The sequence below is a fragment of the Streptopelia decaocto genome, assembly GCF_964273445.1.
Source record: "Streptopelia decaocto genome assembly, chromosome: 18".
NCBI lineage: Eukaryota > Metazoa > Chordata > Aves > Columbiformes > Columbidae > Streptopelia > Streptopelia decaocto.
In genome coordinates, this window is record NC_138673.1 from 10,843,539 (window position 1) to 10,860,689 (window position 17,151).

The window sequence follows — 17,151 nt, forward strand, 5'->3', positions numbered from 1 at the left end:
GGCTGCGCTGCCGCCCGCCCCTCGCCTTCCCGGCCACGCCAACGCGCGTCCTGCGCCGACTGCTTCCCTGGCACACACGACAAGAGCTGCATCTTTCAGACTCACCATGTGATGTGGACCCAACCAGCCCTGGACTCATCTGGGAAAGCTTTTGTGTCTGCTCAGGAAACCTGACAACCCCCCAAGCCGGGGCAGCCCGAGCGAGTCTGAGCGCTCAGCACAGCTTCACGCGCAGCGAGGGCCCTTCCCACGCCGAGCAAACACAAACACGTGCCACAGCCCTAGCACAGGCATCCCAGAGCCAGAACAAAGCCCGGAGCACGGAGCTCACGCAATCACCCGCTCAGGGCCAACACACACGTACAGAGGAAGGACAGGGCTGGTGTCAGTATAGCTAATGCAAATTACATTTTAGCTGTATAATAAATTAAACAAAATTAATAGTTTAATGAATGTAAATAAATGGACGAAATGAATACAACATGAGCTCCAGAGGTGGCCCCAGGGGAAATGTTTCTGCAGGACAGCCCGTCCGGGCGGTGGAGGACAGCAGGGAAACCACCGCTTCCCCAAACTGTCAGCGCTCCAGCTGCAACAAGCGCTTCTTTCCATGAGGGCCCACAGTGAAACATTAGAGCTGCTCTCCCGCTGTCATTAACTCCAATTGGTTATAACCCACCTGTGGCAGAGGTACAGCGCTGTGTCTGTCCCAGCAGCCTCCCCACACAGGGCTGGCTGGCGCTGAGCGGCGGCTGACAAGGCACAGCAACCCGTGGCACCAGCGATCACGGGCAGCAAGCGGGGAAATTATTCACTCCTGGCTCTTGCGCATCCACAGTCAACTCTGGCTGGATAGACCTAAACAACCCAGGCCGCATTCCAGCCTGCTGAGAAGTTTGTGGCTTTTCTGTATTTGTATTGATAGTGGGACACGGGCACGGCAGCTGTGCCCGAGGGCACTCACGGTCCCACAGCTGCCGGCTCAGGCACCGACAGGCCACGGAAATGCCTCGTACTTTGCATTTGGCACCCTGGGCTACCCACACTGTGCTCTCTACACCTGGGAACTGCATGGAAACCCATTTGTAAACTTTCTATCTGGCCAAAACTTTGGAAACTTAGTCCCAAAACTAGCTGGCTGGATGACCCTGCTACAACATGCAATTCAAACATCACAGAGACCGCGAGCAAAGACTGGGAGCTAAGGCAAAGTGCAAAGAGCAGCACCGACAAAAACATCAACTACGTTAGGAAGAGCGTGTTCCTCAAATTTCAAGAGAAGAGCACTGGATGAAGGAATCACATTTCAGATGGACACTGAGAATCAGTCGATGATTCTCCAAATCCCTGTGTTTTACTCTGGCACATACCTTAGTTTCAGAAAGCTACCGAGACAGCGAGAGCCCTCTCCCATTAGACTCCGTGCAGCGGGACCAGCGCAACACGAGGCTCGCTCGGCAACAGTCACCATCCTGCAGTCTTCTGTCGTTGGACAGTAACTACATTAAACTCTGAGTCTGCAGCTTCATTAACAGGTTGCAGTAGAGCTTTTCTCTTTAACGTGAAAGAGAATGGCAAACTGAGGAGACACCGTTTCAAAACATGTGCTGTTAACCCTCGGCACTCGTCAAGCGACTGGCGAGCACCGCGGCAGGTTGAGAACAGAGCTCGCTTCTGTGAGTACAGATCTGCTTTTGCACCTGAAGAGGGAAGGTCTGTCACCCGTGTAAGTGCCTCTGCGCCGAATTGTCACGAAAACGCCCAATAACCACCCGTCCTGGACTCATCACGCTAGAGAGGCAGAATGCAAAAGGAGGCCCAGCTGCCAAACAGGTACATGCGAGCTCCTCTACATCAGCCACGCGCTCGCAGGGGGCGAGAGCCAAACACTAACCCTTAGACAGCCCTGTTACTGCTGGTGAGACACTGACCTGCTCCCAAAGAGCAGCAGCCGCCGCTGCCGCCGCCGCGCTCTGGCTTCCATCTTTCGCGCTGCCCCAGCGCTGCCCCGTGGGCTGGTTTTACTTCTCAAATGCAAATTAAAAAAACACATGGACTTCAGACTTGTAAAGCTTCTAGAAATAACAGCTTTCTAGTACAACCCACAGAGCACAATGCAAGAAAGCTACGCTGGTGTGGGGTGTGCTGCCAGGTTTAGTCCTTTACAGACAAGGAAGACAAACACAGGACTGCAGCATAACGCTCCTTTTACTGTGCGTGAGGCAGTTCTGCGGGTGGATTTATCCAGGTGCATGTTCCTGACCTACTTACTTTTGCTTCTCAGCTGGGAAACCCATGAGCAAGGCTGTGGCGGCCGAGCAGCGAGCTGCCAGCAGGAGCTCCGCTCCGTGATCCCACCGCACAACCACTCCAGACACAATCCCCTCGGGTTCCCAGCCCCAGCCTGCGCACAGATGCTCTGTTACCACACTCCCTTCCTCTTCCTCACCTTGGAGCAGTGATCAGATTTCTCTTGCACTTCTTCTGATTCTCCCCCTGAAGCCGGTTATAACTGCATATTAAAAAACCCCGAGTGCCAGCAATTCAGCCCTTTCCCAAACACCAGCAAACCTCCAAGGTCAGGTGACAGACAGCGACAGCAGATCCCAAGATTAAGAATCAGTCTCCTGACCTTGTTACTAATGCACAGCTACGCTTGCTTCCGCAGCAGTTTTCCACTAACACCTGCATTCTCCACTTCTTTAACAGAAGACGTGGCTGAAGATACGAGTGGCCAGGAAGAACAGGGATGGAGAGACCTAGTTAGAAAAAGCAAATCTTTGGGCAAGGCAAGGTTGCAAAGCATTTTATGGTAGCTAGAAGCACTGCTGAACTTGCACCTGAGACAAACTTACTTGTGCGAAGACAGTGGCAACTGTAGGACCAAAAATAATCCAAGAAATGCTGCATGCAACAGCTGTCTCTTCATCTTGTGCTAGCTAACAAGAAAGGTAGCTTAACCCGTAACAGCCCCCATCAGAAATCACTGGAAGAACCCCAATTGTTCATGTTTGTGTGTTTCTGCACTCAGAAGGACAGAGTGGCCCCAACAGTTTCGTCTGGCGTGGAGGCAGACAGAGCGGTCATCAGCCCTCTCGCACACAGAGCGGAGCGCAGCAACCAAGCGCCAGGGCCCGATGCCTGGCACAGCAGAGCGGGGCGATCCTCAGCCAGACACCCGCTCGGCCTGCCCGGCGGTACCGACCGTGTCCCTGGGACGGAGCGGGGCTCACAGCCTGCCCGGCGGTACCGACCGTCTCCATCGGACGGAGCGGGGCTCACAGCCTGCCCGGCGGTACCGACCGTCTCCATCGGACGGAGCGGGGCTCACAGCCTGCCCGGCGGTACCGACCGTCTCCATCGGACGGAGCGGGGCTCACAGCCTGCCCGGCGGTACCGACCGTCTCCCCGGGACGGAGCGGGGCTCACAGCCTGCCCGGCGGTACCGACCGTCTCCCCGGGACGGAGCGGGGCTCACAGCCTGCCCGGCGGTACCGACCGTCTCCCCGGGACGGAGCGGGGCTCACAGCCTGCCCGGCGGTACCGACCGTCTCCCCGGGACGGAGCGGGGCTCACAGCCTGCCCGGCGGTACCGACCGTGTCCCCGGGACGGAGCGGGGCTCACAGCCTGCCCGGCGGTACCGACCGTCTCCCCGGGACGGAGCAGGGCTCACAGCCTGCCCGGCGGTACCGACCGTCTCCATCGGACAGAGTGGGGCTCACAGCCTGCCCGGCGGTACCGACCGTCTCCATCGGACGGAGCGGGGCTCACAGCCTGCCCGGCGGTACCGACCGTCTCCATCGGACGGAGCGGGGCTCACAGCCTGCCCGGCGGTACCGACCGTCTCCCCGGGACGGAGCGGGGCTCACAGCCTGCCCGGCGGTACCGACCGTCTCCCCGGGACGGAGCGGGGCTCACAGCCTGCCCGGCGGTACCGTCTGCCTTGGACAGAGCAGGGTGCCCCACGAACGGCACAGGCAGCGGCGGGTAAACACAGCAGAGGCAAATCCTCCCTGGCAGAAAGAGAGGCCTGAGAAGCAGAGCTGCAACGCTGGCAGCGCGGACAGGCCGCCCGGCCCGCAGCAGGGAGCCATGCGGGAGGGCGCCGCCTCAGCCCCAGGCTGCGGGCAGGACAGGAGCGTCCTCCCCTTCCTCCCCCTCCTCCCCAGACCCAGGAGCCACCTGAGCCATTGTGCAGTGCTGAAACCCAGGGAGGATTTTTCCAGCTCCCTGCCTCCCTCAGCAATCAGCCTTCGCCCTGAGAGGCAGGGATTACATGGGGTAACTTTTTAACCCAGTTTCTGGCACTGCGGGCACGACGCCTGCTCCAAAATCCGGCGGGCGGGAGGAAGGGGGGGCCTTCAGCACCGCGCTGCCCACTCCTGGCCTGCGTCCAGCCTGCTCCAAACCAAACGCTCATGAACTTTGCTTTAGGTGGCAAGCTTCAAAAATTCACCTCACCGCCATAAAACCAGGGGAGGCAGGAAGCGGCGGGTCACTCGCTCAGCGGATACAAGCGCCCAGGACGAAGGCCAGCCACAAACCACGCTGCTCCTGCCCTTCTTGTATGTCAAAGATCAGAGAAAAAGGCTAAAGCTGAGACCAGCGCTCAGGACTGTAACGTCCTGACGATCAGCAGCACGCAGAGCAGGGGCAGCCCCGCGGGCTCTGTGCCCAGAGCCCCGGAGCAGGCGCTGGGGATGGTCAGGACACGGGGCTGCACCGCGTCCCCGGCCTGAGCCACCCAGGCTCTAGTTTAAAGCTTGAGCAGCCAGCAAATAACTAGTTAAAACATGTAGTTTTCAGTGGAGAACTCACACAAGCCACCGGCCATTCCCAGGAACAGCCACGGTCTCACTTGGAGTATTTCCCATCGTGGCAATGGCTCTCAAAGCCCGAAGCTCCAGGCCAGCCCAGCCTCTCTCACCTATCGCGACCTGGACAACACGGGCAGAGCCGGCCCTCCCCGCCCGGCCCCTCATGTCCAGCGACCGTTCCCGTGCCGCCCCCGGAGCGGCCGCCGCAGCGCGCCCGGCAACGGCAGCGGGCTCCTCGGGCTCCTCGGGCCCGGCACGGGCGGGCCGGCCCCGCCGCTCCGCGCCGCCCGCCGCTCCGCAGCCCGCGGGCCCGGCAGAGCGCGGGGCCCCGGAGCGGCCGCTCCGCCCCGCGGCCGCGCGGTGGTGCGGCCCTGAAGGTGACCTTCACCGGGGCCGGGGCTCCCGCTCCGCCGGGCCGGGCTGGGCCCGCCCTGCCCCGGAGCGCGCACGGCAAGGCCGCTCCCCAGGGCCCCGTCCCCGGGCTCGGCCTCGCCGGGACCGGGCCGAGCAGCGGGAATCGCGCGTCCCGGCCCCGCTGCCAGCGCCTCCCCCGGCCGCGCGGAGCCTCCCGAGCCGCGGAGCGGGCGGCGGGCCCCGGGACTGCTTCCCACAAGGACCGGGCACCCCGGGCCGAGGGGACCCGGGCGCCCGACCCCGCGGCGGGACAGGCGGGCCGAGCCCGGGCCGCTCCGCCGGGCGGTCCCTGCCGGACCGGCAGCCGAAACTGACAGCGCCGCCCGGCTCCCCGCCGCGGCTCCGCTCCCCCGCCACCGCCCCGGCGGGTCCCGGGCGCCGCGAAGGGGGCAGCGCGACCCCGGGACTGCCACCCCGGGACGGGCACCCCGGCCCCGCCGGGCCCGCCCCACGCTCCCGCCACAGGCCCCGGCCGCGGCGGCCCCCTTACCGGGGCGCTGCTGGGTGTCCGCCGGCCTCCTGCCGCGGGGGCCCGGCTCCTGCTGCTCGCCGCCCTGCGCAGCGGCCGGCACGGCGGCCGGCGGCATCTCGTCCGCTTTCCCGACCATGGGCCGCGCCGCGCCCCGCGCCCGCCCGCCCGCCCGCCGCGAAGGACAGCGCCGCTCGGCCCCACGTGGTGCCGCGACCCCGCGCCGCTACGGCGCCCCGCCTGGGCCCAACCTCCGCGCCCGCCGGCAACGCCTTAAAGGGGCCGCGCCGCGCGGCCGCCTCGGCCCGCGCGATCCGCCCCCGCGGCGGCCGGACGGGGCCGCGTCGTGGGCGCCGCCGCGGGGCTGAGGGGCCGGCCTACGGGCTCGGCTCGGCGCCGGGCGCAGGCACGGCCCGGGGAGGTCCCGCAGGATCCAGCGAAGGTCACCGGCTGCGGGCGACCTTCCCGGAGGCCGCAAGGTCGCCGGCCGGGAGGGCCGCACACGGCGGCGGCAGCGCCTGCTGGGGGACCGGGACGGCCCGGCGGGGAGCGCCCGGCGTGCGGCCTGTGCTGCCCCGGGCCAGCGGGGAACGGGGAACGCGGGCAGAAGCCGTGGGACCCGGCCGCCTGCGCTGAGCGGGGCGCGGGGGCCCAGGGGCCGCAGGCGCACGGGAGCAGCAGCGCGGGCGGCTGGGGCGTGCGGGGCCGGCTGGGGCGTGCGGGGCCGGCTGGGGCGTGCGGGGCCGCTGGGGCGTGCGGGGCCGGCTGGGGCGTGCGGGGCCGCTGGGGCGTGCGGGGCCGCTGGGGCGTGCGGGGCCCCCCCCCTGCTCAGGCACAGCCGGCGCCGCCGCTCGCACCGTGCGCCCGCAGCTCCCGGAGCACAGCACAGATGGTTCGGGTTGGAGTGGGTCATGGTTTGGAGCTGGAGGTCCAGGGGCAGGTCAGGACAGGACAACGCTCTGCAGATTTCAATCTCTTTATTAAGAAAAAGGCGTATTACAACGACTCCTAAAGTACAGCTCCATACTCTAGTCTCTGCGTATTAACACGTTTTGAAAAGCACTTGGTTAAAAAGCAAAGTCAACATCATCCTGGCGAATAATGGTGTCACGTTCTAAAATGAACATTCAAAGAAAGCAGAGCGCTATCAAACCTTTGGCATCCGTCCCGCCGCAGCGGCTCTCCCCAGCACGACGCGCCGGCTGCTGTGCTCTCAGCTGAGCTCCACAAACGCAGCCAAGGAGAGTATTTTTGCTCCCACTAAACCGCAGCTGCTCTGGGAGCGGAGGGGCTGTACCTGGGGCCCTTCGCTCCCGCAGCCAGAGCCCCCCCGGTCCGAGCGCAGCTCCGGCCGGGCAGCGGGGGCGTCCCCGCCCCAGCAGGCCTGCACAGCCTGGGCCAGGGCTGCGGGGACAGTGACCTTCCACGTGACCTTGAAGCGCCCAAGCAAATACCGATGGTGCCCGCAGGGCTGGGTGCTGAGGCTCAGCACCTCACCCGCGGCCCGGGGGGAGAAAGGGTTTGGTTTTTCAGACATACAAAGATTTGAGCGATCTCATTCCTCCTGTGATCGCAATGACAGGAAAGGGGATCTCCTCTGGAAGCTACAAGATGAATGAAATCTCTTGGAAAGAGGCAGGAGGCGTTGCCGCACCCCGCGGAGCTCCAGGTGCCGGGGGGTGCGTTGGGTGCCCCTCTCACCCCGTTCCTCCCGACAGCACGAGCTGCGCTGGCGGGTCACGGCGCCCGCGCTCTGCCTGCGGCACGGCCGCGCCGGGACAGGCTGCGCCAGCGCCCGCGGCAGCGCGACGGCCCCACAGCCGCCCCAGGGGCCGCGTGGCCGAGCTGCCCCCGCCTCGCAGCGCCCCCACGGCGGGATGGGAAGGATGCGGCCTGGAACGCCTGGATTAGCTCCAGCAAACACATTCAGAAAATATGGCTTTTTAATTAACACGGTCAAGAGGGAAAACTTCCCAGCGGTCTGCCCAAGGTTAAAATAAGTCCCGAGGAGCGTGCACCGAGCTGTCAGGACGGGCTCTGTCTCCTGCGCGGCACCGGCACCGCCGCAGAGAGTGGAGCGGGAGCATCTCCCCCGCGCGCCGCTCACCCCGCGCCTGCTGCGAGCTCGTGCAGTTTGAGACGCTGCTTTCTCTGGGAGCATTAGGCGAAATAATGAGGAAAAATGAAACGAACAAACCCAACTCATCAAATCCATGAGCCGCTGCAGGTGGAAGGGCGTGCGGAGGAGAGGGCCCGGCTGTTAGTGTGTGCACAGAGCTCTCGGCACGTTGTGCTTTATAGACGTAAGACGTTGTTTAACAACCGAGCTTATTGCTATGCATCCATTTCCAATCTAATCATTAAGCTTTACGAGTCAACATTCAACATTGCTCGTTCCATACAAAGCGCGTTGGTGTCTGCGGTGACGCTCCCCGGTCTGTGCGTGTCGGGTACACGGCGCAGGGTGACACTGGGCACCCCCCGGGTTCCCAGGAGCCCAAACACGCCTACAGATCCGTGTCGCACGGGCCGGGGCTCGTCCGAGCCTGCGCCCGGGGCTGCAGGACGCGCTCCCTGCGGCGCGCAGCAGCCTGCTCGGGAAATACAGGAACGCTGGCTGCTTGTTCTTCTTTTTTGAACGTTTTGATCTCTTTGATCATTTTATATAAATACAAAGATTAAAATAATTTATCTTGACATCATTCTATTACAATCATACAGTGTTTTCCCTTCAAAACAAGTGCATGTATGTGTGTATATATATATATATAAGTGTATATATAGTATCTCTAGAGCTTCCCTCCCACCGAAGAAAAGCAGCAGTGACGGAAGCGGGTACAGCGCGCAGGAGCTGATCCTTCCCGCTCCGAGACAAGGGTGCCCAGGGCAAAGCACAGGGCTCCCCCCAACAACTCATCCCGAGCAGTTACGCTGGCGTGAAGGGGGAGCCTGGGGGTCCCCGCCCCGTCCCCTTGGGAGCCCCCCCCTCGCTGGGGACGCGGTCCCAGGGCTGCGGGCCAGGCCTGCCCAGCTGCCCGCAAGCACCGCAAAAGCAGCCGGGGGACTGGGAATCAGATCAACTCCTTCAGCAAGCTGCTAATGAGCGGTGAGGAGGAAAAGATCCTGCAGCTCAGACAGGGTTGCTTCATTTACATACTAGGCACTAAAAATGATGATTGCTAGGAAGGTATTTACAGAGAAGAAGGATCATACCTCTCCCTCCCCTTTTCGATGCTCAGGTCAGTCGTGAACACCATGATTTTATCAAGGATTTTATAATAAAAATGCAACATCCTCTGTCCATCAGGATTGTCTGGGAAGGAGAGAGGAAAGCAGCTGTGCACCCCACAGCCGAAGGAGCAGCCGCACAGCGCAAACGCGCGCTGCCCTCTCCCGTGTTAGAACAGAGACAAACCCCAGCAGAACCACTCCGAACCTGAGAGAAACAGCCATTTCCAAAGGCCAAACGGTGCCTCCCCTGCGCGACACCCGGGAACCGCCTGCCCGCGACGCTGCGCCTGAGCCGCCCTGCTGCCGCTGCAGGGCGGGTGACAGCGGTGACAGCGGTGACAGCAGGGACCCGAGCCCCCTGCCCGCCCGAGCCGGCCTGACACCCCCGCACGGTGCCAGCCGGGGCTGGGGCTCGGCGGAGCCCGCGGTGCCAAGCGTGTGCCGCACACACCCCGCCCGGCGCATGCCCCTGGCGTTGCACCCTGGGCGGCAGCGGCAGCAGCAGCAGCAGATCTCGTCGCAGAAATCCTATTTTCGTTCATTTTTCTCTCCCTTGGAGGCTCTGCACAGGCGCTCAGCCAGCGCCCCTCCGCAGCCGCGGCGCTGCGCTGCCCAGCGGCTCAGACCCCGTGGGCCAGGGGATCCTTCCCGGCTGCCCGTGGGCAGGAGTGCGAGCAGGGGACCCACCTTCTGCTGCCCCTTCCCCTCCGAGGGGACTGGAAAAGCCACCTCGGCCGGTGCCCACCCCGGTGCCGCTGGGCTCCGGCCATGCGGGCCGGTCGGGCCGTGCCGTCCCCTCGCCGCCTACTCCCGGGCGCGGGGGGCACTCTGGGGGCCAGGCCCCTGCCGCTTGCTGGGCTCGCCCTTGCTCGACCTGGCCCTGGCTGCCGGCTCCTGCGGGGGCTGCCGGGGCGGCCTCTGTGCCCGGGTGGCTGCGGTGGCACCGGCAGGGCCGTGGGCCGGGGCGGGCGGCTCTGGGCGCTGCGGGCCGTGCGGCCGCACCGTGTAGAGGAACAGGGCCGGGTCGGGCATGGCGTCGTGCTCCTCTGGCGCGGGGTCCCTGGCGCGGGCACCATCCCCGGGTGGGCGCCGGGGATGTGGCCGGTGGCCGCGGCGCCGGGGCCTGCCCTCGGGTGGGGGCTGCTCGGGGGGCGGCCGCCCGCCCGCCCGGGGCCCCGGCAGCCGCTGGGCCGTGGCGTGCAGCTGCAGGGACAGGTAGGCGGCTGCCTCCGTCTGCTTCTGCAGCTCCGTGTCCAGGATGGTGACGCGGTGGCTCCGCCGCTTCAGCTCCTCCAGGAACCGGCGCTCCTTGTTGCGCAGGCTGGAGCGCAGCGCGGCCACCAGCGTCTCCTTGTGCCGCAGCTCCTTGCGCAGCTCCAGGTTGTCTTTCTCCTTCTCCTGCAGCTGGGCCTCCATTGCCCGGCACTTCTCCTCCAGCTCCCGGTCCAGGACATCTGTGGGGACAAGGAAGAGGGGTCAGGGGAGGCAGTGGCGGCTCAGCCTGGCACAACAGACTCAGCCCACAGCTCCTGGGGGTCCCTGCACCATCCCGACATGGCTGTGAGGACACATGGACGCAGCTGCTGGCCGCTCCGTGCTGCTGCCTTGTTCCAGTGGTGTCACTGAGGCTGCTCAGGTGCTGTTGGGAGCTGGAGCTCCAAGCCCCCTGCCCGTGGCCGCAGTGCTGCAGGCACAGCCCCGTGTGCGACACCCAAACCGCGGGGCGAGAGCAAAGGCAGTTTCAGCGGAGGATGCCGTTGCCATGGAACCTGCCGCCTCTGCCTCGCTGCAGCCTCGTGCTGCGGTTTTGAGATTTCCCTGGGTAGCTGGTGTTTCACCCTAAAGGTGACCCTGAGTGTACACAGGGGGCACGGGGGGGACAATACCGCCTGCAAGAGGAAAGGACACGGCAGCAGTGAAACTGCCAGGCCAGTTTAGGAGGGGTTGTCAAGCTCAAACCCGAGACCCCACAGCTCAGTTAGTGAGGACAGAGATGCTAATCCGGGATTACGGGGAGCCAGGCTGTGCACGCAGGGAAGGAACCTCCACCCCGGGCAGGACGAGTGGCCTCAGGGCCACCCCCCACGCCCAGACACGCTCCCCGGATCTCATCTGGGGTTGTGCCCTTACCTTGCTGGCGGGCTTCCAGCTCCTTCATCTCCAGGTCATGGGTGAGCTCTGGAAGAGAAACCAAAAGGGACTGAAGGAGCATCCCCTGTCCGTCCCACGCTGCCGCCGGGGCCGGGGCACGGGCGCCCAGCACCGCCGCGGCGCTGCCTCTGCCTGCCCTCGGCGTGAGCCACGGGCTGAGACAAACACACGATCCTGGCAATTTGTATATTATTAAGCAGCTTTGAGGTCTGAGATCTGCCCCGGCGCTTGCCCCTGCGGTACGGCCAGTGCAGCACCTGCGGGTCCTGCCCCGCGGCGAGCGGGACGCTCCGTTTCTCTGGCAATGCCACTGCTTGTTCTAAGAGAGTTGCTGAACCGTTTTCAGTGCTTTAAATCAGAACAAAGAGCAGAGCAACGGACTGAAAGTAGACCAAAGTGTAAGCTGCCGCCGCAGGTATTTCACAATGTACTGCTTCCAGGCTGAGCTCTGCACGTGACGCGTGGGGACGGGCTCGTCCAGCGCGATGTGCCCACAGAGGGACTTTGTGTTCACTTTAACCCGCGCTCCTTTACACACAATCTCTTCTGAGATAATGATCACAGCCCACCCAACCCCCAGCAGCTCTGAGGGAGGCGGAAAAGGGCAGCAGCAGCGTTCCGCTGTTTTGGGACATTTTTTTCCCTGAAAATGAGTTAAAATAGTTAATCTTTGCCCTACATTTTTCTTTTAATCTGCTTTCATGTTGACTCTAATCCTCATCACTGCCACCCTTCTGAAACGAAACGCTTGGCTCAGGCTTCTCTGCCCGTGTGTCTTGGAGAACAAGGGCAGCGAGGAGGCAGAAGGGGCTGAGCACGGGCGCCGTCTCTGGAGAGCTGTCAGGGCCCCGCTGCCCCGCGGGCTGCAGCTGTGGAGCCCGGCCCTGCACCGCGCGGTGCCGCGGGAACACCGGCCGGCCCTGCACCGCGCGGTGCCGCGGGAACACCGGCCGGCCCTGCACCGCGCGGTAACGCGGGAACACCGGCCGGCCCTGCACCGCGCGGTAACGCGGGAACACCGGCCGGCCCTGCACCGCGCGGTGCCGCGGGAACACCGGCCGGCCCTGCGCCCCCTGCACGCACCTTCCTCACCGCGGCACCCGGACCGCCTGCAGCCACCTGCACACCAGCCGGCTGCCCCCGCCGCCCCGAGCGGGCAGGGGCTGCAGAGGCACACGCGCCAGCCGAGGCCGTCGCCTGTCCCAGGCGCGGCTGCCACCCGGCTGCCCTGGCACGAGGAGACCCCTGATCACCAGCCGTGCCCCCGGGACTCCCAACCCCCCGGGCTGACTTAGGCACGAGAACTCTGCCGTCTCCTATCTGGAGAGGCCACGGATGAAGCCGTTAAAATAACGAAACAGAACAGCAAAAGCTCGGAAAGGATGGAGAGAAACAGACAATTCTATCACTGCAGACGTCTTTGTTTCCCAGGAATCAGGGAGGGTGAGAGGCTGGAAGACAAGGAGTAATTAGCTCTGGCTGAATTATTGATGAGAGCGCTGGCACAAGCGGGAAGGAGTGTTGGTGGCGGGCGGGGGCCAGGAGCGAGGCTGGCTGAAGGGGAGGGTGACACCGGGTGACATTGGCACAGCAGGGCCATGGGCAGGGGGCTGGTGGCTGTGTTTTGAAAGTGGTCTCACATGCCCCCATTGCCTCTTTCCCCTGGCCCACTGGCACCTGAGAGAAATGAAGAACCACTTTCACATCGTAATGATCAAAACACCTTTGTGGGCACAGAATATGGGAGGAAAAGGCAGAGCCACCTTGCTGGCTAATGCCGGGTTTCCCTCGCCTTACACCAGGAGCCCCGCGGGGCAGCGGCCGCTGCAGCCCAACCCCTGCCAGGGGCAGAACAAGCAGCCGGGAGGGCGCTGAGCCACCGGGGCTAATCCTGCTTCCGAAGCATGCTCTGAGCACGGCACGCCGGCAGAGGGAGGGTTTAATGCTGGATTATCAACACAGACTCCTGTTTTATCACCCGCTTGACCAGCTGATGCCCGGGAAAAACATCACTCTGGCTCTTCGGAGTTGCAGCTGGAGGCACCTGCTGGCACCCCCCGGCAGAGGAGCGACTCCAGAGGCTTTGACCCACATCGCACCACGTAGCATGGTCCCGGCAGGGGCTGGTGGCACCTGGCCAGGGGTGCCAGCAGGGGGATGGAAGGGATGGAGATCCCCTGATCCCGCACCGGCAGGACCCCTTGGCTCGTGTCCTGCCAAGCCCCAGCACCAGCTCCCGCGTGGGCCCGGCTCCGGGTGCCCGCAGGGGCTCGGTGGGCTCGCGGCTCCCCGCGCCGTGGCCGCCCCAGCGCTCACCTGAGCAGTGCTTCTGCAGGCGCAGGATCTCCAGGTGCAGGTCATGGAGCAGCTCCATCTGCTCCTTCTTCAGGAAAGCGATGTGCCGCTGCACGCTCTGGATCTGGTGCTCCAGGGACACGGTCTCCATCGCAACCAAATTCACGGTCCAGGCCTGTGGGGAGCGGAGATGGCTGGTGATCAGATGCGCGGCAGCTCAGCCTGGCGAGGGGCAGAGCGGGGGCTGCTCTCATGTGCCCTTTCCGGGGCCGTGGCTGCGCGTGACGCAGCTGCACTCAGCAGGACCCCAGGGAACGGTCCCCAAGCTGCCCCACTGCCCCAGTGCCTCTTGGGACTGGCTCTCGTCCTGCTGCACTCAGGCCGGAGGCTCATGGGCTGCAGGAACAGAAAATGCTGCTGCACAGACCCTGACATCAGGATGGCTCGTTTCTATTTTGGATTTGGCCCTAGGACATGTTTTATCGCCGAGCAGGATCGCATCTGGGGCAGGATTGCTCCTGCAGTCCCCAGGTGGGAGTTGCACCAGAGACGATTTTGGCTCTCGCCTGACAAGCCGCATGTTACGAAGCAGTAACTGCAGCGAGAGATCTACCACATGAAAAATACAATATGCTCCGTCTAACCCAATCAGCGTTACATGGCAAGGAGAATCGTGTTGTCTTCCAGAAGAAGAAACATTTTCCCCAGTAATCTGGCGAGCGCAGCAGAGCTGCCGCGCGTCCCGCGCCGGGCGGCGCGGCGCAGGTCGGGGTCCCTCCCCACGTGAGGCTCCGGCAGAGCAGCGCGCGAGCTGCCCGCCGTGCCAGTGCAACGGGGAAACATAACCCCCTGAACAGACCCGTAATCCTGGCAAATACCATTTCCCACTAACACAGAATCCACCCTGACTCCCCGCACGCAGCGCAGGAGGAGGGGCAGCCTCAGCACACCGCGGTGCCAGCGCGGTGACACCGCACCGGCCAGCAGCGGACACTGTGTGCACCGTCCTGTCCCGGGGAGCTGCTGCTCCCCCCCTTCATTCACAGCTGTCTTCAGGTTTCTTTCCATAGAAACTTCAACACGAAGCGAGCGCTCTGGCTCACGTCCATAGCACGCACAGCTGGGGAGCGCAGCACATTTCAAGACAATTCCCGCAACCTAAATCGAATCAAAGTGCATTTAAGCTCGATTCCGCTGTAAGTGATCTTGGCAGTGCCGTGAGTTCAGAGCTTTCCTCCTGCCAAAGCCTCTCCACAATCATGGAATCCTTAAACTGGGTCTCCTGTTCCATGAGAGGGAGGGGAATTTGTTAAGGGGGGTAGTTACTTGTGCCGGTTTCCCGGCACCTGCTGCCGGCTGGGGACACGAACCACCGCCAGCACGGCCCGTCCTGCCGCCGGCGCGGGGCTGCGGCGCCGGGCCCAGCCGAGCAGCCTCCTGGTGGGAGCCGCGGCACCTCGTTTGGGAACGGCGGAAAGTAGGTTGGACAAAGCCCGGGGGACACTTCGTGCTATTTTCAAGCACTTTGTTCTGTCTAGTTGAAATGTCTTTAATAGAAATGGCTGCAAATTTTCCATTGAACTTTCCCTCCTCCCTTTAAGTGGGAAATTACCCTTTTTTACCAATGAAAATGTTTCCCTTTAAAAAGAAATCGTTGATTAAATATCAAGCTGTAAAGAAAGCCAAAGAAAAACAATTCTGGAATTGAGAGCTGTTTGTCATCTCTGATTTGGAAGATAAAAAGCCTGCATAATTTACGTGACTGTCTTCAGCATTGCTATGAGAAATCCTTAGCGGGTTTGGCTGAGCTGGGTCTGTCCACCCTGACTTTCAGCTGTTCCCTTGAGAAACAGCTCTCGGCTCCCGGCAGGAGCAGCAGACACGTCGCTGTTTCACCGTGCGACTGCAGCCTCTGGGACAGGGCACATGGGGTCCTGATCCCAGCCGCTGGTCCAGAGCGCTCACAGACCTCGCTGAGATTCACAATTCCATGCCAACTTACCAGAACTCGGTTTACAAATCAAAACGACCGAAGCAACTTCTTGCAGTAGCTACAATGATTTAGCTGCAAGTCTGGTAAGAGCTGGCTTGCATCGCACAGACAGGTTGTTTGAGAATTTGCTTCCAGGGCAAAACTGTACTGGAGGCTGTTGTTTCATGCCAATCAGAATCCCAAAACTTCGACCCAAGGAAAAACCTCTGCTCTGATGGTGCATTTGAAAGGCAGATATGGCACATACACATACTGAGCACAACAACTGTCAAACCGAGATCACTTAATCATTTTTCCCCATTAAATGGCAAATCAACCAGGAGTGAGAGGGCGAAAACCAGGTTTGCCAAAACAGGTCGATAATTTATCCTGTTGTGGTTGCCAGCAAACCCCTCTCCATCACATTAAAACATATGCAGGAATAAACACTGATACGTATTAGAAATCTGTACTGCTTAGTATTTACGATCTCAAAGAACACAAACGCAAATGAGCAACAATGCCCCAGAGCTCGTGTGGCTTTAAACGTCAGGAAAACAAGGCAGCAGGAAGCTGAGAAACTTGCAGAAGGTCACAGAGGTAGCAGCAATGCCAGGAATAGAAACTAGAGGTGAAATCCTGGCCTTGTGAAAGTCAGTGGGAAACCTTCCTTGATCTCAGCAGAGGCAGAATTACACTTGGAATCCTATTTGTTATTCACTATCTATCAGTATCTATTTAAAGATAAAATCAATACACGGATGGTTATAAATTATTGTGTTTTCTCGCAATTCTCTAAACACCGCTGCGTGACTAACAGCCAAAGCTGAAGCTTGTGATTCAGTTGCAGATGCTGAAAGCAAGGCCGTGTTTTCTCCTGCTGGCTCTGGGGGAATTAACTATGGATTCAGCTCGCTGCCAGGAGCAGAATCTGGCCAACCATCAACGCTTTGAATCAATCATCACATCAGGTGGGTGATCCCCCCCCGTGCCATCCCGCACTTCGGGAATTTCGGAGCGACGCTTTCTGGTCCCCAGCTGAGTCCTGCTGCGGACGCTGAACCGCGCGGCTGCCGGAGCTGAGCCCGCCGTGCTCGGAGCTGCCTCCGCAGCGGGCGGGGAACCGGCGGCGGCTCTGGCGGGGCGAAGCAACTTCTAGAACAGGCACAAGCGGGGCTGGAGGCAACTTCTGGAGGGACGGTCCCCACGCAGCGCGTTGACCCTGCCCGGGCCGCTCCCCGCCCGCGGCCCCCGGCTCCCGCGCCCGCATCCCCGCAGCGGCTCCGCGCCGCCGCCGCCCGCCGGGGCCGCTCTCCCCGCCGGGGCCGCCCCCCCGCGCCCAGCCCCGGTCCCTTACCTGGGGGGAGCGGCGGGGCCCCGCCGGCCGCCCGCTGGGCGTCATGGGGCGGCGGGGCCGGGGCCGGGGCCCGGCTCCCGCGCTGCCCGCGCTGCCTGCGGCGGCCCCGCCTCGCCCGGCCCGGCCCCGCCGCCAGCCGCGCCGTAAACAGGCGGCAACGTGACCGGAACTGGGGAGCTCCGCCGGGGCGAGGGCGGGGAGCGGGGCCGCGCCGGGAACCGAGGCGGGGGCTCGGGGCGCCGACCCCAGCGCCGGGAACATCCCCTCGCAGCCGGGCCGGGGCTCGGCCGGGGGGGGACGCACTGAGGCCGGGGCTCCGCTCCCCGGGACCCCGCACCGGACCGGGCTCCGCTCCCGGGACGCCCCGCGGCCGCCGCCGGCCCCGCTCCCCGCCGCTGTCCGCGGTGCTGAAGCTGGCGCGTCCCAGAGCCGCCCCCAGCGCAG

General features: G+C 62.9%; 2 protein-coding genes across 2 annotated transcripts in view; both read right to left on the reverse strand.

Annotated features, from left to right (window-relative positions):
* The window catches only part of CLUH (clustered mitochondria homolog), a 31,281-nt gene extending 25,365 nt beyond the window's left edge, over positions 1-5,916 (reverse strand). Inside the window, exon 1 of the mRNA XM_082068158.1 lies at positions 5,723-5,916. Coding sequence (XP_081924284.1) covers positions 5,723-5,840 — 118 coding nt within the window. The 5' untranslated portion in view covers positions 5,841-5,916. The remainder of the gene's footprint in view (positions 1-5,722) is intronic.
* Positions 5,917-6,604: 688 nt separating this feature from the next.
* On the reverse strand, positions 6,605-16,801 carry CCDC92B (coiled-coil domain containing 92B). The gene is made up of 4 exons (XM_082068203.1): positions 16,708-16,801; positions 13,400-13,553; positions 11,063-11,110; positions 6,605-10,386 (listed from the first exon to the last, which is right to left on the reverse strand). The coding sequence occupies exons 1-4, from the start codon at positions 16,750-16,752 to the stop codon at positions 9,737-9,739; spliced, it is 897 nt and encodes a 298-aa protein (XP_081924329.1). The 5' UTR covers positions 16,753-16,801; the 3' UTR covers positions 6,605-9,736.
* Positions 16,802-17,151: the final 350 nt, after the last annotated feature.

Bases quoted from the DNA above. Each gene is read 5' to 3' on its own strand.
- CCDC92B (XM_082068203.1), bottom strand. From the start codon at position 16,752: ATGACGCCCAGCGGGCGGCCGGCGGGGCCCCGCCGCTCCCCCCAG. The intron at 13,554-16,707 runs GTAAGGGACCGG...CGCTCCCCACAG, and splicing joins GGCCCCGCCGCTCCCCCCAG to GCCTGGACCGTGAATTTGGT. The intron at 10,387-11,062 runs GTAAGGGCACAA...TTGTCCCCACAG, and splicing joins GCTGGAAGCCCGCCAGCAAG to ATGTCCTGGACCGGGAGCTG.